General features: G+C 43.9%; 1 protein-coding gene across 1 annotated transcript in view; it reads right to left on the reverse strand.

Annotated features, from left to right (window-relative positions):
* The window catches only part of CREB3L2 (cAMP responsive element binding protein 3 like 2), a 186,031-nt gene extending 164,328 nt beyond the window's left edge, over positions 1-21,703 (reverse strand). Inside the window, exon 1 of the mRNA XM_007525164.3 lies at positions 21,230-21,703. Coding sequence (XP_007525226.1) covers positions 21,230-21,331 — 102 coding nt within the window. The 5' untranslated portion in view covers positions 21,332-21,703. The remainder of the gene's footprint in view (positions 1-21,229) is intronic.
* Between the last annotated feature and the right edge of the window lie 375 nt (positions 21,704-22,078).

A 22,078-nucleotide genomic window follows, 5' to 3' on the forward strand; every position in this document is an offset into this window, starting at 1 on the left:
TGAAGGAACTGGACCAGAGCACTTATATACAGAGACACCATTCATCTTAAGGTCTCAAGTTCATTGTCCACTGGCAAATAAGACGTTCTACCTGTTGATCTTTGGTGATGCTAAGGTCTCTTGCACGCATGATTTCACTGTCCCAACAAATCTTCAACTTACTGGCTTTAGTTAGGGAGAGACAGAAAGAGAAAATGAAGCACTCCATACAGCTCAGTCTCACCATCTGTGGGGCTTCCCCCTGGTTCAGTCCATGTCAGGGCTTGAACCTTAAGTGGGGCACAGGATATGCCAGCACCCATAACATTTATTAAGTTATGTTTTGCAGACAGCCAACAGATCCACTGAACCTGTGAAATGTGTGGCATCTGTTCTGCTTCAGACCAAGCAAGGCAACCTCCTCTCTCCTCTCTCCTCTCTCCTCTCTCCTCTCTCCTCTCTCCTCTCTCCTCTCTCCTCTCTCCTCTCTCCTCTCTCCTCTCTCCTCTCTCCTCTCTCCTCTCTCCTCTCCTCTCCTCTCCTCTCCTCTTCTCTCTCTCTCTCTCTCTCTCTCTCTCTCTCTCTCTCCCACCCTCCCTCTCTCACTCCCTTCTGGAAGAAGAATTCTCCTAACAGGGTCCCTCCTCTTTCTTGGTTCAGTCCACTCCAGGCTACAGAGCTCTTCTTCTATCCCTTCTCCTCTCTAGAAGGCATTAAAACTGCAGCCTGGGCACAACACAGCCACCCCCCACACACAATGTGAGAGCCAGCCCTGGTACCCAAAGGGCATGGGGAGGCCTCAAAGGGTCCATCCACAGTCCCCTTTGCAGGTCCAAAACCCAAGCACTGGGGCACCATGTGCAGCTGCATTTTCTTTGAAGCTGAGTCGTTTATTTTCATGTTCCTTTCAGTGGAAAGCCCTCAGGCTCATACTCTTAGTACCAAACTGTTGTCCTCACCTGCCCCGGTTGCTAGGGCATACAAAAACAGACTGAGTCCCTTTCCCTTCTGCCTTTCCTGCCATCTGAACATTGTCACTGCCTCTCTGATCAGAGCTATCTTAGGCTACCACTGGGTCCACCTGATACTTTCTCAGTGGGATGAGATAGAAGAAATAAGGACAGGGTACACATATGGGATATGGAACAAGACATTTAAAGCCCTGTTATTCTATAAACCAATGCTAAGTCACAAAGGAAAAAAAAAAAGAAAACTAAAAAACTTAAGGCTGGTTGTGGTATATTTGTACCAAAGCAAAAGAGTTTGGGGGAAGGTGGAGGCAGAAAGGAGTATGGAGTTCTGGTGCATAATGGGGGGAAAGGACTTAACTAAGCTGGGGGTAAGAGTGCTCGGAAGACACCTGTCACAAGGAGATGAGAAACTGTACCCATGTGTCAACAGCTGTAAACCATTAACCCCCTAATAAAATGATTTTAAAAAAATTAGAGAGAGGGAGTCAGGCAGTAGCACAGTGGGTTAAGCGCACATGGCGCAAAGCGCAAGGACCGTAAAGATCCCGGTTTGAGCCCCCGGCTCCCCACCTGCAGGGGAGTCGCTTCACAGGCGGTGAAGCAGGTCTGCTTATCCCATATGTGTACCATATGCATATCCCATATGTGTACCCTGTCCTTATCTTTCTCCCCTCCTCTCTGTCTTTCCCTCCTCTCTCCATTTCTCTCTGTCCTATCCAACACAACGACATCAATAACTACAACAATAAAACAACAAGGGCAACAAAAACAAAAGGGAATAAATATAAAAAAAAGTTAAAAAAAAATGAGAGAGAGAGAGAGATTAAAGAAATGGCTCAAGCCTTGTAGCCATTGATAAAATCTCCACACTCTTCCACAGGTATAATGAGTGCAGACATCCCCCCACCCCTGCCCCACGCCGTTCACATTCCCCCATGGCATAAGAACCACAAAATATCACATATATAAAGGGACTTCATGTGCAAACTCCTCCTGGCAGATTGGACGAACCTCCAGGGACAGACTCTGGCCCGACAGAATGAAGAAAGGACCTTTGGAAAACCAGTAAGCAACTCTCAAAGCCTCTCTTCTCCCTCTCTCTCTCCTTCTCCCTCTCTCTCTCAGGCCAGTTTTGAAGGTAGCTTTCAATCTTGTACCCCAAAAAGGAAAGAAAGAAGCAGTGTGGTGAATGCTCCATAGTTTCCATATTTTTTTTCACTCCCTGCCCTTCCACAGTTTCTAGTCTTGCCTGGAACTCAAACCTCCGCTCCCCAGGCACAGTGCCATACAGCTGCCCACGAGCAGACCACAGTGAGGCTTCTGTGGCTCAGGCACAGCCTGAGCTAACAGAGAGAGAGAGAGAGAGGTGAGAGAGAGAGAGACCACAGAGACATCAGCTTCCAGCTGAACAGCACACGTGGCCCTTATGCACAGGAACCATTCTAGCAACTCCTTCTTTGGGATTCTGTGATGAAATTCTCCAGGATTTTCTCCTTATCTACCTTTCTTCTACCAACCCATCAGGTGCTCTCCTCCAAGATTCCATCCTCACACACTCCTCACTTCCCCAGACTACCTTCTAGGAGCTATTGTCCCTCCCTACTCATTACCCATGAGATTCCTAAACCCAAGCCTATCCTACACCAAGCCTGACCTTTCTCTGGAACTCCAGACCCAAAGTTCCACTTGTCTTCTAGCTAGAATTAACTATGTCTAAAGCTTAGTGCGTTATCTTCCTCACCAAACTCATTTTTCCCTCCAATATTCCCTCTCAAGATGGAACTTGGGGAGACAATATAATGGTTACGTAAAAAAGACTCTCATACCTGAGGTTCCCAAGGTCCCAGATTCAACCTGCAGCACCAAGGTAACCCAGAACTGAGCAGTACTCTGCTCTTTCTGTCTCTCTGTCTCTCTCTCTCTCATTAACATCCCAGAAGGATAAAGACTAGGGACCCTTCCTAGTCAGGAGGGGAGGATATATAAAATTCTGGTGGTGGGAACTGTATGGAATTGTACCCCCCCTCTTATCCCACAATCTCATCAATCATTACTAAATCACTAATATAAAATTAATTAATAAAAAGTAAGAATAATAAAATAAAATATTAGAGGAAAGATCCCTGGTGGCACCATCCAGTCAACTGACCAACAGAAGTCTTTTGTAGTCCTTTCTCATTCCCCGTGGCCACCAAGTCTAGCTCCTTTCTTGCATTCACGCTCTCCCCCTTGGCTGGTTCTATTGTGGGAATGATCATCTGATCTTCTGGCCACCATTACCTCTGTGCTGGAATCCATCCTCACTGTGTTAGGGTTTCCTTTCTACAACACATTTCACTCCCTACCCTTCTTGCTAAAGGCTTCCCAACCTGCTACCTATGAATTAGTATCCAAATAACTAGCAAAGCACACAAGTCTTTAATGATCTTGTGGTATTTTCTCCCTTCCCCTCCCCACCACCACACACACACACACACACACACACACACACACACACACAGAGTCCCTTTCCCTTTCCCACCAGCCCCTCACTCAGCAACTGGGAATAAATCCAAGGACTAGTACATGTGAAATACTTTATCCACCCCCCCATACTCGATAGTTTTTAGAAAAAGAGAAGCAGAACGAGAGAGAGCAGAGCACCACAACACAAATCCATCACCTGTGGAGACGCCCTCACCACCGCAGTGATGTCAGTGGTAGTCTCACATGGTGCAGGGCTCAGCGCGAGGCCTCACAGTGCAGCAGGACTGGAGCTCTACCAGGACATGATATCCCAGCTTAGAGCACCCCCGCCCTCAAACTACATAAAACTTCTTTGGATTCCTAGGAACCAGCCCTGATAGCCATCCAATACATCCTTAGCCTGTACAGTTCTTCTTCCCATTGGAGAACTCCTATTTAAGCTTCAGAACCCACAGCATATGAAATCTGCTCTGGGAAGTGTTCCCAACTCGTGACTTTTTTTTTTTCTGGTGTGTTTCCATCCTCTGTGCTCCAGAAACATTTTGAACATGGCTCCAGTGCAAAAATGTGCTTCTTGGTGACTTGTAATTCAATAACCTGTTTACATATCTCGCTTCCTAGTGTACGTAGGGGAAAACCCCAAGGTTAAAAGTGTATATCCTCCTGCCTAGAACATACCCAGGTAATGCAGGTCATTAAATCTCTCAAATTGGAGGAAGGACAAGCTAAGAGAGATGCTTCCTCTGGATGCACAGACAGGAAGTGGGGGGCGGGGGGAACAAGAAGTTAATGGTCAGCCTTATAAAACCTTACTGATGGGAAAACATGAATTTCAATATCTGTCTAACAAAACTTGCCTGGGAGAAACACATTTCCATCACAAAACCTTATCTCCTCCAGGTTTTTCAAAGAAGAAAACACTGCCCTATCAGTCTGAATCCTACAGGCACTTTCTCAGCCAAAAAGGAATTTCCCTTTAAACAAAAGCTATTCAGACATTTCTAAGATATGAAATGTTAAAAACCAGGGTTTTCCACTCAGACAACTAGGAAACTGTTTGTGGATTTTTTTTTTTCCTCCCAGACTTATTTTCTTTGCCAAAAAGTCTGAAGAGTTGCATGTGTTTCTTTCTCCCCCGCCCCCCATGTTAAAAAAATGTGCCCTACCACTGTGCCTCTCTGTTTTTCCCACTCTTTATTTTGTCTGGGTTTTACTGAAACACTGTTTCAAGTATGAAAACAGAGGCTACAAAATGCAAAACGACACCTGCCAATGGAGTTGCCAAATGAAATCGAAAATAGCTCCATCTTCTTATTGTTGTTTTCCATGACTGATTTGTTAAAGATTTATGACTTTTAAAGGAACGGGAAAGCATGAAACACGTGGAACTGGGCAGCTCCAAAGAACCTTGGGGTGATGTAAGACAAAGGCAACATTTTACTTTTGTTGAAACTGAGGCTGAAATCATTTAAGTGAGAGTCCATCCCCGCCCCGCCCTGCCCCCCCACATACTTTATGCTCCCCCCAGAATTTATTCTTCCAAATGTCACCAGTGTTACTTCTGACAAGACTGCATGCAGAGATTTGAGCTGCACAGAAGAACTCATCTCAAATCTTAAAAAACAAATGGGAGGAGTAATTAGCATAATGGCTATACAAAGAGACTCTCCTGCCTGAGGCTCCAGAGTTCCAGGTTCTGACAGAGGACCTAGTGGGGGTTGTATTGTTATGTGGAAAACTGGGAAATGTTATGCATGTACAAACTATTGTACTTACTGTCACTGTAAAATATTAATCCCCCAGGGCCAGGCGTGGTGCACCTGGTTAAGTACTCGCATTACAATGTAAGCGGAAAGACCCAGGTTCAAGCCCCTGGTCCCCACCTGCAGGGGGAAAACTTCACGAGTGGTGAAGCTGGGCTGCAGGTGTCTCTCTGTCTCTCTCTCTATCCTATCTATCTATCTTCCCCCTCCCTTTCAATTTCTCTCTACCTCTATCCAGTAATAAATAAAAATATTAAAAAATATATTAACTTCCCAATAAAGAAATTAAAAAAAAAAAAAAAAGTTCCAGATTCAATCCCTGCACCACCATAAGCCAAAGCTGAGCAGTGTTCTGGTAAAGAAAACAACAACAACAACAAAAAAAAAACACAGTGCAAATTTTTCATCCCAAGTGGTAAAACAATGGAAGAGCACAGAATTCGCATCACAGAGGTGCCAGGTTCCATTCCTGCCACCACATGTGTGGTGGCTTGTTTCTTGTTAGCTTGTTTATTACCATGGTTATTGCTGAGGATCAGTGCCTGCATGACAAATCCACTATTTCTGGGGGACTTCTTTCCCTTTTCTTTATCCTTTCTTTTTTATTTGATAGTACAGAGGGAAACTGAGGGGGGAGAAGGAGATAGAGTGTGTGTGGGGGGGGGGCGACTCCTACAGCTCTGCTTTACCACTTGTGAAGTTTTCCCACCTGACGGTGGGGACTGTGGGCTTGAACCAGAGGCCTTGCTCCTGGTAACATGTGTGACCTCATCCAAATAAGCCATTACCCGGCCCCCACTCTCTCATTAATCAATTAATAAGTTGGTTCTAAACATGTTCAAAACTCTTCAGTAATGTCAGCAAGATTTAGACAAATACATCACATCAGAATAAAGCAACCCAAAGGCAATTCAACATGAGGCAATTGTAAATGTACTTGACAGCAGTCATATACACCAGAGGAATAAACAATCCCTGATCTAAGACATTACATCTAATTTTTGCACTGACCTTTCACTAGAAAAAGCTAGACATATCATCCAATAAAGGACTTTCCAAGCTAAGTAATAATAACAAGATAAACCCAGTCAAAACATTGCCTGCATCTGATGAGTGATATTGATTCTAGAATCAATGGTGTCCTTTTTGAACTTTTTGTGGGTTTACACCACACTTAGAGCTGAGTCACTACACAATTCCTGAGATAAATGAGGCACAGAGATAAGAAGGCTCAAAGTGTCCCTCACTTTTCTCAGTTGGAAGTGTATCACAGGCAGCCCAACTAGAACTGGCCCACAGCTAAAGAGGGCCCTGAAGAATCTTGGGTCATACTCCAAAGATATTCCACTTCCCATCAGCAGACAAACAACAAATAAGAGGATCCCAGAGTCACTTGTACTGAAGTTGATGGAAGGATTCAACGAGTGGATTCAGTGGTTCAAGAGGAGATGGAGGACCTGTAAGCAGAGGTGAAGAGCCAGAATACATAGGGTGCAGGAGCAAACAGGAAGTGAGAAAATGGAGGGGACCAGGCAGAAGCCCGCTTGATTAAACACACACATCACAGCATGCAAGGACATCAGGGTTCAAACCCCTGGTCCCCACCAGCAAGGGGTAAGCTTCATGAGAGGTGAAGTAGGGCTGCAAGTGTCTCTCTGTCTCTTTCCTTCTCTCTCTCTCTTCCCCTCTCAATTTCTCGGTCTCTATGCAATAAATAAATATTTTTTTAAAAAAGATTCCTTAGGATATAGACATGTATAATCAGAATATGGGAATCATGAAAAATAAATTTCCAGATATGGGAATCATGAAAAATAAATTCCAGATATGGGAATCATGAAAAATAAATAAATAAATACATACATTCATACATACATGGCAGAACTACTGACCACTCACTTGAGAAAACCTGGCAGTAAACAAGAAAGACCATAGGGTCTGGGAAACATGTTCAAAGTAGAAACCTGTGTTTATGGGAGAAGGGAAGAGCTGTGGAGGACAGGAAATGAAGATGCAGAAGAGGGAATAATTAGAGGCTTGTTGGTATGCTTCTAAATTCTGCTTCTAAGACCCCTTCTGTTTCATTGGTTTAATCCCCCCTGCTTAACACTGTATTCTATTTACATAACCACTGTTAAGTAAGCACCGCCCTGCCTCCAGGGCATTGGTTTAATCCTCACTGTTTTGCATGCTTTTTCCTTCTCCCCACCCCCTATCCTACATACATCCTCTTCGGACCTCACTCTTCAGCCTCAGGATATATAAGGACAAGATTGTGGTTAGAGATAGTTTAGATTGCACTGTGTTCCACATGAATAAAGACTGAACTGTGTACCACTCAGCCATGAGTCCCTGGTCTTATCTCTCTCCCGCCCACGAAGCTAGCCCGACAGAGGCTCCCTCTTTTTTCTGAATGATGTCAGACTCCAGAGTTTGAGATATCTCTTCCTTGGAGAGATGGCTTTTCACACAGGAGAGCGGGTGGGAAAGTGTGTCGACTCTGCATCAGACAGTGACATGTGAAGGAACTGAGGTCCAAAGAAATGAAATAATTGATTCAGAAGCACCAGAGAATCAGTAGCCCAGGACACCAAACTTGCAAAAGCCCACTCTGTGGTCAGTACTGCTTTCAACTCCACGCTAGTGGAAATGGGTCTCTCTTTCTCTCCTCTCTCTCTCTTATTTATTATTGGATAGAGACAGAGATAAATTGAGGGGGAAGGGGAGAGGGAGAGAGACACCTGCAGCCCTGCTTCACCACTCCTAAAGTTTTCCCTCCTGCAGGTGGGGACCAGGGGCTTGAACCTGGGCCCTTGTGCACTATGGTGTGTGCACTTAACCAGGTATGCTACCTCTTGGTCCCTCCTTCTTTCCCTCTCCCTCTCCCTCTCTCTCATTTGGTTATGTATCTATTTTTAATAAAAGAGAGATACAGAGAGAAAGATACCATAGAAAGAGAGAGAGAAACTAGAGCACCATTCAGCACTGGCTTATAATTGAATCTGGAACCTTAGAATCTCTTGCATGAAAGTATTTTGAATAAGCATTATACTATCTCTCTAGCACTTCTCTCTCTCTCTCCCTCTCCCTCTCTCTCTCTGCCTCCACTTATTGGGGTTCAGTGCCAGCACTATGAATCCACTGCTCCTGGCAGCCATTTTTTCCTCCCCCCCCCATTTTATTCAATAGGACAGAGAGGAATTAAGAGAGGATGGAGAAGTAGAGAGAGAGAGAGAGAGAGACACCTGCAGACCTGCTTCATCATTCATGAAGCATCTCTGATGCAGGTAGGGAATGAGGGTTCGAACTTAGTACTATGTGTGCTTAGCCTGGTGTGCCACCACCTGGACCCCCCCACAGTTCCCTCTTATTCTAGTAATTAAACCAGAAGAGACACAGATACCTAAATAGCCAAATCCCTTTCACAATAAATTTTCTGATTTTCAGAAGCATTTATAATAACCCAGAGCTAATATATAAACTGAGGCTGGGTGGTGGCGCACCTGGTTGCATGCATGTAACAATGCATAACAACCCAGGTTTAAGCCCCCAGTCCCCACTTGCAGGGGAAAAGCTTTGCAAGTGGTAAAGCAGTATTGCAGGTGTCTATCTCTCTCACTCTCTATCACCCCCTTCCCTCTCGATTTCTGGCTGTCTCTATCCAATAAATAAATAAAGATAATTTAAAACGAGAAAAGTCTACATGGCATGAGAAAAAAAAACTTTAAAAAATAGATATTGGGGCTGGGTGGTGGTGCACCTGGTTGAGCGCACATGTTACAGTGCACAGGACCCAGGATCAAGCCCCTGGTCCCCACCTGCAGGGGGAAGGCTTCACAAGTGATGACGCAAGCCTACAGGTGTCTCTCTCTCTCCCTCTTCTCCCTCTCTATCTCCCTCTACCTTCTCAGTTTCTGGCTGCCTTTACCCAATAAATAAAGATAATAAAAAATTGGAAAAATAAATAAAATTTAATATATATATATCAACAAAAGAAGCCAAAGATTTTGTAAAGGGTACTTTCTGAAAGTACCTCCAAGACCATCTCCTGTAGTTATACAATGAGCAGCAACGGCACCTCTGGATCTGGGGCTTCCATCCCATCACACCACGGGAGTGTGGGAAAGACAGTCCTTGCCTTTATTCTTCAAAGAGCCTCAGTTCTGGCTGAGCAAATCTGTTTACTGTTGCAGGTGTCAGATTCCACAAAAATGAAATGAGCCATTGGCTTCTAGATACCTCAAGAAGTATCTATACAATTCAGAAGAAAACCAGTTAACTTGGAGCTTCATTTGGAAGAATCCAAGAATACTCAGTTGGCAAGGAGAAGGAAGAATGGGCTTGACTCTGACCCAATGATGTTGGGTCTCATCATTTTTTTTTAATGTCCATTGTACAAGGACAAGGAATGTGGGCACTACTCCTTTATCAGATGATTCACTCTGACAATTCTGACATCCTGAAGTGAAAGGCACTCAACCTTACCAAAGGCCCAGCCAGCCCCAAGATGGGTGAATGCCAGGCAGAGCTGAGGCAAGCAGTTCAAGCTGTAAACAGGCACACATGTAGCCTTCTCAATATCTGAATAGCCATGTGCAACTGGAAAAACAGCTTCTTCGAAAATGTCACTTAGCTTTCCACCTGCTGATGTGATATTGTGCAGGTCTGAGACAGAACAAGTCATTCTTGTCTTGCGTGGTGAGAATAATTATAAGCTCAGGGCCAGCCCTGACATTTGACCCTAGTGAAGAGAGCTCAGATAATACAGTGAATTCTACATGTTCTGGTTAGCAGGCTGAAACACACCAGTTGCCTCTCCTTGAGAGCCTTTCTATACATCAAAAAGGTTATTCTTGGGGCCAGATGGTGGCACACCTGGTTGAGTGCACATGTTACAATGAGCAAGGACCTGGGTTCGAGCCCCCAGACCCCACCTGCAGAGGGAAAGCTTCACGAGTGGTAAAGCAGGGCTACAGATGTCTTTCTGTCTCTCTCCCTCTCTATCGCCCCTTTCCCCCCTCAATAAATAAATGGCTATTCTTGTCTCTCCAGTCTTTCTCCATTGATTAACACAGCTGAAGGCTGTGACTTTTAGAGTTTTCCAAGTGACAAGGTAGTTGGTTTCATCAATTCCCAAGACATATTATCTGGATTTGAAAGCATTTTCTATTTGCTGAACCCATCTTTTTGAGGAAAAACAGCCATTGGTTACACAAACACACCTTCTAGTTAAGAAAAGAGTTGCCAACTCAGACTGCTGACTAGTAGTCAAACTAGTGTATCCTCCATCCCCACAGGAATAATCAAGGTTATTTGTGTAAATCCTTTTCCAACCACAGTTTTAGAAATGGTTAAGTAGGGGTGGGGGAGATAGCATAAAATTACACAAAAGCCTTTAAAGTCTGAGGCTCTGAGGTCCCAGCACCACCATAAGCCAGAATTGAGCAGTGTTCTTGCTCTCTCTCTCTCTCCTGCCATCTTTTCCTCTGTATCTACTCTTTCTCATTAAAATAAAATATCTTTTTAAAAATAAAAAAATGGGGAGTCAGGTGGTAGTGCGGCAGGTTAAGTAGGTGGCACAAAGTGCAAGGACTGAGGTAAGGATCCCGGTTCGAGCCCCCGGCTCCCCACCTACAGGTCTGCAGGTGTCTATCTTTCTCTCCCCCTCTCTGTCTTCCCCTCCTCTCTCCATTTCTCTCTGTCCTATCCAACAACAACAACATCAATAATAACTACAACAGTAAAACAACAAGGAAAACAAAAGGAAATAAATAAATATTTTTAAAAAATTTTTTAAAATAGAAAAAAGTTATATGATCCTATCCTTGCCAATAGAGTTTAAAGAAAGAAGACGTGGGCTGAGTGGGGGTGACAGCATAATAGTTATGCCTGAGGCTCTAAGGTACCAGGTTCAATCCCCTGCACCACCATAAGGCAGAACTAAACAGTGCTCTGGTAATTAAAAATTATGGAAGACCTGGTGGAGTTGTGAAAAAGGTTTCTGTATTACACCCTTAAAAAGAACCACAATGAAGAAGGTACACATTAGCAGCATGCTCAAGGGCCAGGGTTCAAGCCCCCATTTCCCACCTGCAGGGGAAAGTTTCACAAGTGGTGAAGAAGTGCTACAAGTGTGTCTCTCCTCTATTTCCCCCTCCCTCTCAATATCTCTCTGTCCTATCATATAAAAGAAAGAGGGACCAAAAAAAAAAAAAAAAGGTCACTGAGAGTAGTGGATTTGTTATACAGGTAGCAAGCTCCAGAGATAACCCTGGTAGTAATAAAAAATAATTAATGAATTAAAAGGGGGGAAAGCAGTGATGCATCTGGTTAAATGCAAATAGTATGAAAGGCAAGCACCTGTGCAAGGATCCAGGTTCGAGGCCCAGGCTCCCCACCTGCAGGGGGGCAGCTTCACAAGTGGTTAAGCAGGTTTGCAGGTATCTCTCTATCTCTCTCCTTCTATCTTTCCCTCCCCTCTCAATTTATCTCTGTCCTATCCAATAAAAATGAAAAATGGTCTCCAGGAGTAGTGGATTTGTAGTGCCAGTACCAAGCTCCAGCAAGAACCCTGGAGGCAAAAATTTAATTAATTAATCAATTAATTAACAGAAGATAACATAGCTGTCATTTGAAACATGAACATCTGAAACTCATTTGGGTTGGAGTTGCCTCCAACCTAGAGCTAAAAGCAGTGCACAGATGATTTAGGTCCATGATAACAGGCAAGCTCAGTCTATCTAGAATGCTTGTGACATGACATAATCATTAATTTATTGATTAAACAATCAAAATCAACCCCCAGGCACTTGCAACTATAAGCACTGGGGCTTCATTCGATCATCAGTCTGAACGCAATGCCTCACTTCTTGTTCAAATAAAAAGCTTGACATCAGAGCTCCCTGCCTCCACAGAGTTTGATCATTCAGAGTTCTTATAAGAAAAAGAGTAGCAGTCCAGAAGGTGGTATAGTGAATAAACCATGGGACTTTAGAGCATGAGGCCCTGGGTTCGAAGCCCAGTATCACATGTGCCAGAGTGATGTTCTGGCTCTTCCCTCCACTCCTTCTCTTGAACCTGGGTTTCTACCAGGAAAAAGTTGGTAACTCCCAGAAGAGCAACCCTGTCACAAAGAGCCAGATTTCCCCCCCTTAAATCCTGGCCAGGGACCAACAACAGGAAATGAACATCAAACAAACCAAATGCTTCAAGATCCCATTGGAGCCATATCAGTGAGTCTAAGCCAGCCAAGGGGAAGAGGAAGCCACTAGTCTGTGAGATTAGCCAACTCCACTCAGGCAATCAGTGCTAGATGTGCAAGGCAGATGGCCTTCACATCCGGGCATCAAGCACGTGGAATAGTCCCTTGTCTGCTGACCTACCACTGCCTGGCATCAGTCTATTCACATTCAGAACCAACTAGATACACGTTAGTAGTGTAACCACTAAACAATTTTTACAAATAGATGGGTTTGCATTAATTTACCATGCAAATCAAACAGACCCCCTTGTCATCTTGACAAAGACTTTGTAGCTCCTGTGTATGCTTTTAAAACATATTTTTAAAAATAATAATAAATTATAGCAGGGGCAGGGAAGATAGCATAGTGCTTATTATGCAAAGAGATTCTCATACCTGATGTTCCCAAACTTCAGGGTCAACTCCCCACACCACTATAAGCCAAAACTGACTAGTGCTCTGGTTAAGAAAAAATTAAATATTGTTGACTGTAGACCCCATCGATTTGATCTGGGGCCCATATTCAGCATATGGGCCCCAGATAAAATTGATGGGCTTACAGTTAACAATATTTATACACTTTTCCCATATTTGGTAGCTACTCTCTTCCCTGATCCAGCTTTCTAGCCCTTTTTCCAGCCATGACATCATCTCCCCAGACAATAACTTGGGTCCACCTGCATATCAGATGTCAGGCTCAGGCAAAAACTATAGAGTCGTGGGCCACTTGAAATATACCTAAAATAGACCTACTAGTTATTTCCAAAATGGAGACTTCAAATCTTCATCTGCAATATTCTTGCCTTTAGGTTCATGATTAGTCAACAATTTGTTCTGCTTTATATCTTAACTCTTTTTCAGCCACCAGGTTCCAGATGCTACCATGATGCCAGGCAGACTTCCCTGGGCAGATGACCCCACCAATGTGTCCTGGAGGCCTGATTCCCCATATCCCTGCCCCATTAAGGAAAGAGAGAGACCTGCCAACATCCACACTCAGTGGGGAAGCAATTACAAAGCCAGACCTTCCACCTCCCGCATCCCATAATGACCCTGGGTCCATACTCCCAGAGGGTTAAAGAATAGGGAAACTATCAAAGGAGGGGATGGGACACAGAGTTCTGGTGGTGGGAATTGTGTGGAATTGTATCCCTCTTATCATATGGACTTTTCAGTGTTTCCATTTTATAAATTTAAAAAAAAAGGAAAAAAATTTTTAAAAACAATAAAACTGGATGGAAGAAATTTTACAATGGGTAGGGTATTTGTCTGGCCATATGAGTGGTCTGGGTTCAAGCCCTGGAACCACATAAATGTTTCTCCTTTTGGTACTGTGATATCCTCTCTCTCTCTCTCTCTTTCTCTGTCTCCTCTGTGTTAATGAAAAACTCACCCAAAAGTTATTGAAAATTTTAGATGTGAGGCTTGGTTCCACATCACACACAAAAGAATTGATTTAAAAAAAAAGTGTTAAAAAAAAGAAGTGGTAGTGGGAGTTGTGTGAAATTGTACCACTCTTATCCTGTGGTCTTGTCAATATTTTATAAGTAAAAATAAAAAAAAATAAAAAAATAAAGGCTTTTTCATTACTAAACTGGATCAGGAGAAAGATACCAAGATTGAAAAGTCCATTACACACAGTAGACCCTCTGTTAGTTCTTTACCCTGAGAGACCTTTCCCACTAAGAACTCCTGCAGATACAAGTGCTGTCACACTGTAATAACTCTTCCTCAAAAGAAAACTTACGCTACAAAGACTTCTCATCCAATTCTCTACAGTATAAGTTGTGATGGTTGATTCTATAAATACACTCAGGAAGTAAAAATGTGAACACTATGAAAGGGACAGTGTAGAAATAACTCCCACATTTTTCCTGACCTCCAGTCTCCCAAATCCCATTAACAGAAACAATCAACTATCCATTTCTCAAGCATCCCTACAGGTACAACCCATGCATATATAATGTCCAGGGAGAGAATTTCTGAACTGGTGGAAGTGTTATTTAATGGCACAGTGTACTAGAAATCTGAAGGCCTGTAGGATATTTAAAATTCTAACTCCCCTTGGAAAATACCTAAAATAGACCTACTTGCTTTTTCCAAAATGGATACCCCAAATCTCATCTATATGTTACCATGATGCCAACCTGACTTCCCTGGGCAGATGACCTCACCAATGTATCCTGGAACCCCATCTCTCCAGAGCCCTACCCCATTAGGGAAAGACAGAAACAGGCTGGGGGTATGGATCAACGTGTCAACACACATGTCCAGTGGAGAAACAACTACAGAAGCCAGAACTTCCACCTTCTGCACCCCATAATGATCCTGAGTCTTTATCCAAAGGGATAAAGAACAGGAAAGCTTCCAATGGAGGGTATGTACCCCTCATATCCTATGGTCTTGTCAATCATTATTAAATCAATAATAATAAAAAAAAAGTCTAACTCCTGTTAAAGCTTTTTTTGTAAAATTCTCAAAATGCACATGATCAAGATTTAAGATTTAATATACTGTATAATGGCTGGATGAGGCTGTTCACTGTGCCATTTCATTCTTTCTTTATTTTGTATTATTGATTTATTTGGGATAGATACAAAGAGAAATTGAGCAGGAAATGGGAGACAGAGAGGGAAAGAGAGAAAGACCTGCAGCATTGCTTCACTACTCATGAAGCTCCCCCTTCCCCACAGGTGGGGACTAGAGGTTTGAACCTGGGTCTACACACATGGTAATGGATACGTTCTACCAAGTGTGCCAGCATCCAGGTCCCCCGTACCATGTCTCCCTTTGAATTCTCAGGCATGATTTGACAGTGCAAGAACTCAGTAACATTAAGAAACTCAATAAAATAAATGTACAAAAAACGATTTCTAGACTCTTTGGTTCTTTTGATTGCAAAGCCCCACAGTGAATTTCTAGACATGTCATTTGCCCAGTATTTATAGAGATGCCTCTGTGTTAGATACGCCCTGATCTAAGCAGGTGAGTGGGAAAGGGTTTCTCAGGACGATTTTAAACCATGAGACACCCCCTCATTTTTAGCTGCGTCTTCTCTTCTCAGCCTACTTTTCGCTTTCATCCAGTCCAGCAGCATTTAGACTAGCACTGCTCACTGACTTAGAACATGTCATCATCTGAGAATGATTTTTAAAGATACAAGAGAAAATAAAAACAAACAAGCAAACAAATAAAAACGCCCAAAATTATAAGAACCCCGGGTCTACCCAGCAAGTCTGAATTTGTCTGGACCTACAAGTGATATTGTTGTTGAAGACTCTGAAGCTGTCTCCACTAAGTCTTTGTCTTTCTGGACCAAGAATTCTTCCCTTCTAAGCAAATGAGAAAAGCATCTCTCCTGGCAGCTCACAGAGAGTGCCTGCTAGCCCTCACATTCCCAGCCTCAAGCAACCCGACCCTTCTGTGTTTTTAAAACCAGGTAGGTGTCAGGTTTGCTAAAGCAGCACATCAGTAATATGCATGTGGAAACTGACTCCCTAGTCAGAGCAAATGGAATGACAGTGCTGGGAAGGGGTGATGGTCTGCACACCCTCCCTCTCTGTTAAACATAAGCTGTAGTGAGGCTCAGCAGCCTGGGACTCCCTAGCCATCCATCCCCCTAACGCGTTCCTTCTCTTTAAGTCGACAGTCCTTGTTTTTCAAGATTCATTTAACCTATGAATATGAAAAAGCGTGTGAGACAGGCAAGGAAGAGAGAGAACAAACCAGATTATATGTGGTTCTGGCATAAGGTGGAGCTGGGGGTTGAGCCTGTGGCCTCTGGAGCCTCAGACATACAAGCTGGGCCTCCAGTAGGCTGAGCTTTCTTTCTCGCAAGCCTCTTCAACCTACATGCTTCATCCATGAAGCCTGCTCAGAAAGAAATTGGACTTTGAGGCCAGGTGGGCCTTCATTTGAATTTGGATTACATCGCTAAATAGTGAAACATTCACCTACTCAAACTCATTAGACCCCGCTTTTCTTTAAAAAAAAAAAAAAAGAGAGAGGGAGTCAGGAGGTAGCACAGCGGGTTAAGCTCAGGTGGCGCTAAGCACAAGGACCAGTGTAAGGATCCTGGTTCGAGCCCCCGGCTCCCCACCTGCAGGGGAATCGTTTCACAAGCGGTGAAACAGGACTGCAGGTGTCTATCTTTCTCTCCCCTTCTTTGTCTTCCCCTCCTCTCTCCATTTCTCTCTGTCCTATCCAACAACAACGAGATCAACAACAACTACAACAATAAAACAACAAGGGCAACAAAAGGGAATAAATAAATAAATATTTTTTAAAAAATTTTTAAAAAGAGAGAGAGATTTTATTCACTAATGAGAAAGATAGGAGAAAGAGAAAAAAACAGACATCACTCTGGTACATGTGCTACCAGGGATCGAACTCAGGACTTCATGCCTGAGATTCCAGTGATTTATGCAATGTGCCAACTCCTGGACCACAACCCCAATTTTCTTTCTTTTTTTTTTCATTATCTTTATTTATTGGATAGAGACAGTCAGAAATAGACAGGGGGTGGGGAGTAAAGAGGGAGAGGGACAGGGAGATACCTGCAGCACTGCTTCAATACTCATGAAGTTTTCCCCCTGCAGGTGGGGACTAGGGGCTCAAACCTGGGTCCTTCTCAATTTTCTTATATGTAAAATGAGAATTAAAAATAATACTACAGATAGCTCCTTCACTGGATCATTAGAAGGTCTCAGATATATATACATACATAAAATATAAGTACACACATATATATGAAATAGAACACTGAGTTTGACAATTAAGAGACAAAATAAGTAAAATTGTTGGCTGTACAAACATCTTTTTAAGGATTATAACTTCAGCATATCTAATTTTAAGGGTCTTTTTAAAATATGACATCATTTTAATTGCATTTTTTATTTACTCATTCATTCATTTTGGATAGAGGCAGAGAGAAATTGGGAGGGAGAGAGAAGTAGAGAGAGAGAGACACACACCTGCAGCACTACTTCATCATTCATGAAGCTTTCCCCCTGCAGGTCCTTGAACCTGGGTCCTTGTGCACTTGATACCTGGCCTCTAGCATATCTATTTTTTTAATATTTCTTTTTTTAAGTATTTTATTTATTTTATTTTTGAGAGAGATGCAGAGAGAGAAAGACACAGAGAGAAACACCAGAGCACTGATCAGCTCTGGCCTATGATGGTGGGGAAGGGGATTGAACCTGGGACTTTGAAGCCTCAGGCATGGCAATCTCTTTGCATAACCACTATACTATCTACCCCTGCCACATATCTATTTATTTTTAATTGAGATAATGTTGGTTGAGAAGACTGGGTATGTATTTTTTGTTTCTTTTTTAATTTTTTATTATCTTTATTTATTTATTGGATAGAGACAGTCAGAAATAGAGAGGGAAAGGAGGGATAGAGACAGTGACAGAAAGAGAGACACCTGCAGCACTGCTTCACCACTTGTAAAGCTTTCCCCCTGCAGGTGGAGACCAGGGGCTCAAACCTGGGTCCTTGCGCATTATAATATGTGCGCTCAACCAGGTGCATCACCACCTGGCCCCCAACAAGACTGGATATGTTTGAAGGCTACAGTTTCACCTTTTTTCAAGTTGTGTTGCTACTATGCCATATCAAGCCCACATCCAGTGAAGTAACATCCTTCTCCCCCAGCCTACTAACTCCTTTCAGTAGTATAATTTTTATGTGGCAAATGCAATACATTTAGTTTATTTTTTAATATTTTATTTATTTTATTTAATTTTAATGAGAAAGAAAGAGAGACAGTCACCAGAGCACTGCTCAGCTCTGGCTTATGGTAATATTGGGGATTGAACCTAGGGTCTCAGGGGCCTCAGGCATGAAAGTCTGTTGTGCTACAGATGATGCTGTCTCCATGCCCAAAGCAATGCCTCTCAGCAAGACAAATTTCATACTCTGTAGGGATCAATGTAACCTGGAAATATGGGACTCCCTGTAGAGACATGATGAAGGATTTCAACACGGTAGCAGCAAAGCCATTGAGCCCACTATGGGAACTTAGAAAGGAAGTGAAGGCAAGACTGTAGAAAAAATGAACAAATAGATTAGATCAAACATGGGGCCTCACATTTATAAATCTATAATTCTACCTCTTTGCTAGCTCCCAGATCACCAAGCTAACATTCTTACTTCCTTCAGCATTTGTTCACATCCACTTTCTATGGGAGGCTTCTTCTGACCACTCAGTATAATATCATGTTTTGCCCTTCTGTCCTGTTTTTCTCTAGGCCCTTACCTACTTCTGCTTTTACTTTTTCCCATAGCACTTAAACTGTCTAACATACTTGCAACATAACTGACTTCTTTATTCTGCTTATCACTTGGTGTTTATCTTTTCAAGGTCACAAATTTCTGTCTACTTCTGTTCACTGTTCTATCCCAAGTGTTTGGCACACAGAAGATATTTAATAACCAGTCACTGAAGGCACAAGTAAATCTTTGAAAAAATACTTAATCACGTCAGCCTTTTCTTTCCTGAAGAGTCACTTGGAAGTCAGGCCTTTCAATATTACGATCCAATGGCAATACCCAGTTCTGCAACTGGATATCCAACCGAGTTCATGAAACAGATGGGAGAAATATCTATTTTCAAATGTCTATCCAACTCCCCTTTGTTTAGAAGGACTATAATCCCTTCGTCTGTGCTACTAAATCCAATACCTCTTTCAATAAGAACTCATATACACACGATTTGTTGGTAATGACACACAGGAATGGTGAGTGACATGTTAAATGAGTGTGAGGCCAGCAGAAAGACATGTCCCTAGGTGGTGGACAAAGAACTAGTATTACAAAGACAATTAGAAGGGAAATAACCACGCATCACTACTTCATCACATTAACAAAGAAAAACTGAACCCTCGGTACCAAAAGGAAGGTAAGATTTATTGCCCCAGAACTGTGCATAAAGATGATGGTTAGAGGTTTCCCAAGTTGCTCTGCTTGGAATTAATGTCACAGTCACAGTCACAGTCACAGGAGGCTTTTTGCCTTTCCTAAGCTTTTAGCCAGGAAAGCTACAAGGATTCAAGAAAGGACCCCACACCACTGGTCATAGATAAAGACATGTCTCTCTCTCACTCTCTCTCCTTCTCTCTCTCTCTCTGTCTCTCTCTGGCATTCCAGCTGCTGGGTGAGACATTGTCACAGTTTAAAATGCACACACAGTGTTCAAGGATAAAAGAGGTAGAACCACAGAGAACATCCAGAGGCAAAGCACAGGCCTTGCATGCCTGAGGTCCCAAGTTCAATCCTTACATCTGGCATCTCTCCTACTATCTACCAATCAATCAATCTATCTATCTCACACACACATTAAAACAAATGAACCATTAATTTAAAAATGTGAATCAAAGAGAAAAGCTACCCTTCGACAAATGCTTAAAACACCCCCCCAGTCCTGCCCTCCCCCAACCCTGGGTCACTTACAACATCTAGAACCCCAAATCTCCAAAGCCATATGAGGACCTAGTGGTTCCCAAGCCTATGCTGATGACAGGAAGCACATCTGGGCCCCCACACCAAATGCAGCCCACATGGTTTCCCTGAGCAGGCTCTGGGAGCAAGGCCTGGAAGATCACACTGCACATCTGGCTTTTGCCCCAGCCTGAACTACCACTCCCTCTCAGCCCTGCATTCCGCTTTTTTTTTTTTTTAAACATGTCACTTCCAACCACCACAAAAGTTTTTTGGTGGGAATCACAGGGAGGCCCTTAGCACTTTTCCCAAAATAACGTCAGTCCAAGGCAAAGGCCAAAGAGGTGGAGCCAGCAAGCTAAACCATCTTGCTAAAGTTTCAAATATCCTGGCACTGACCCGGTTAAAAGAAGAGGAAAGAGCCAAGCCTCTCGTTTTCTCATTAGAGCATTCTTTCCCTTCCTCTCTAATTACAAACTTCTGCATTTATGAACAAGAGACAAAGAGATCTCACATAAAGTCAAATCACCCAGGGCTGGCTGTTAACACAATTTCCTTTTTTTGCACATGGAATGCCAAAAGCAACAACAAAAAAGAAAAAGAAAAAAAAAAAAAGGAACTGAAGACTTTGAAAGATCCAGGGATGCTCTGTGACAGCTGAACCCCATTCAGGGGTCTCTTGAAGAAGGAAAGGACAAGAGTTGGTGAGCTGTTCCCCTTCCCATCAAGTCTTTCTGAAATATACAACTGCCTCACATTTTCCATCCTCTGCTGGTCTTTCCTCCAAGATGGGAGGAAGCGGATTTCTTGACTGTATCAAGAAGTCAAATAAAGCAGTTTTCTTCCTATAGTGAAGGGGTCTTTCTCTCTCTCTCTCTCTCTCTTCCTCTCACCTCACAGAAGTGCTTCCTAAAATACATATTTTAAAAAGAAAAAAAATGAGAAGAGAACAGATCCACAAAGACCAAGGGACAGAAAGAGCGACAGAGAAAACCTTCTTTCGCCCAGTTTGAAAACCTCCTCCTTCAAACCAGTAGCAAGCAAAATTCAGGCTATTATGTCCAAATACTGATCCTTGCTCCCTCGTTTACAGCACTTTTAGCAACAGGAAATGAGGTTCCAGATGTGTAGGGAAGGGAGGTAGGTAGCCTCGGGGATAAAACAGGAATAGGTTGATACAAAGAAAACAAAAGTGGCATGACCAAACATCCTGAGAAAGCGCCAGCGGCCCACCTGAGCCGCCCAGGTAGGCCACCTGAGCCGCCCAGGTAGGCCACCTGTCCCGGGTCCGGGAGCCCAGGTCTGGTGACAGCTCTGGGCCTTCTCCACTGCCCCGCCCCGCCCGCCAGGCCGCCGGTGCTCACCGTGGGGTACATGAGCGCCTCGCTTTCCCCGGGCTCTGACAGCTCGCTCAGCTTGCGGTCCCACTGCAGGACGCCCTGCTCCCCGCTCTCCAGCACCTCCATGCCGGGCCTGGGTTCGCGGGGCGAGGATGCTGCGACAGGAGAGCGGAGGGCCGGGCCGCCAGGAGGGGACCCCGGCTTGGGGCGCGCTTGTGTGCGTGTGTGGAGCTTGTGCACTAGAGTAAGGAAGACGCTCCCTTCTCCGCCCAGGACACCACCTCCGTCCAGGGTCCCCTGGGCAGACAGGCGGTGCACAGATCCGGCCAATGGTTGCAGGCAGGGGCTACAGCGCGGATCGCCTTCCCAACAAAGGCAGTTCAGCTTTCATGCCAGGAGAAAGAAAAAAATAAATGAAATCCCTGAGCGGTAAGCCCACTTCGCACGGCAGCTACAGACACAAACTTTGAGCCTCCCTGCAGCTCCTCTGTAGGGCTCCTGCAAAAAACTACGTCTCCACCCCCTTCCAGGACAGTGGCCAATCAGACACGCTGACTACTGTCTGTACCAATCGGAAGTCTAGATCTCCGCTTTGTCCCACCCCCGCAGGCTGGGGCCGCAGGGAGTCTCCGCCCAAGCTCTGGAATGTGGGCGGGGAGCGCTCGGACAACACCAGGAACCGCCTCCCGCCCAGAGCAGGGCCAGCCGCCGGCTGTCCAGAACAACAGACCAATAGAACGCGCTAGTGCAAGAATGATGGACGTGGCGCAGAGCCAATGAAAAAGGAGTTCCTGGGATACACAGCCAATTATATAGCGACAAGAATACATTTTTCTAAAAAGGGGTGGGAGAGCTGCTACCTGAGTATCCACA

The sequence above is a fragment of the Erinaceus europaeus genome, chromosome 8, assembly GCF_950295315.1.
Source record: "Erinaceus europaeus chromosome 8, mEriEur2.1, whole genome shotgun sequence".
NCBI classification, from domain to species: domain Eukaryota; kingdom Metazoa; phylum Chordata; class Mammalia; order Eulipotyphla; family Erinaceidae; genus Erinaceus; species Erinaceus europaeus.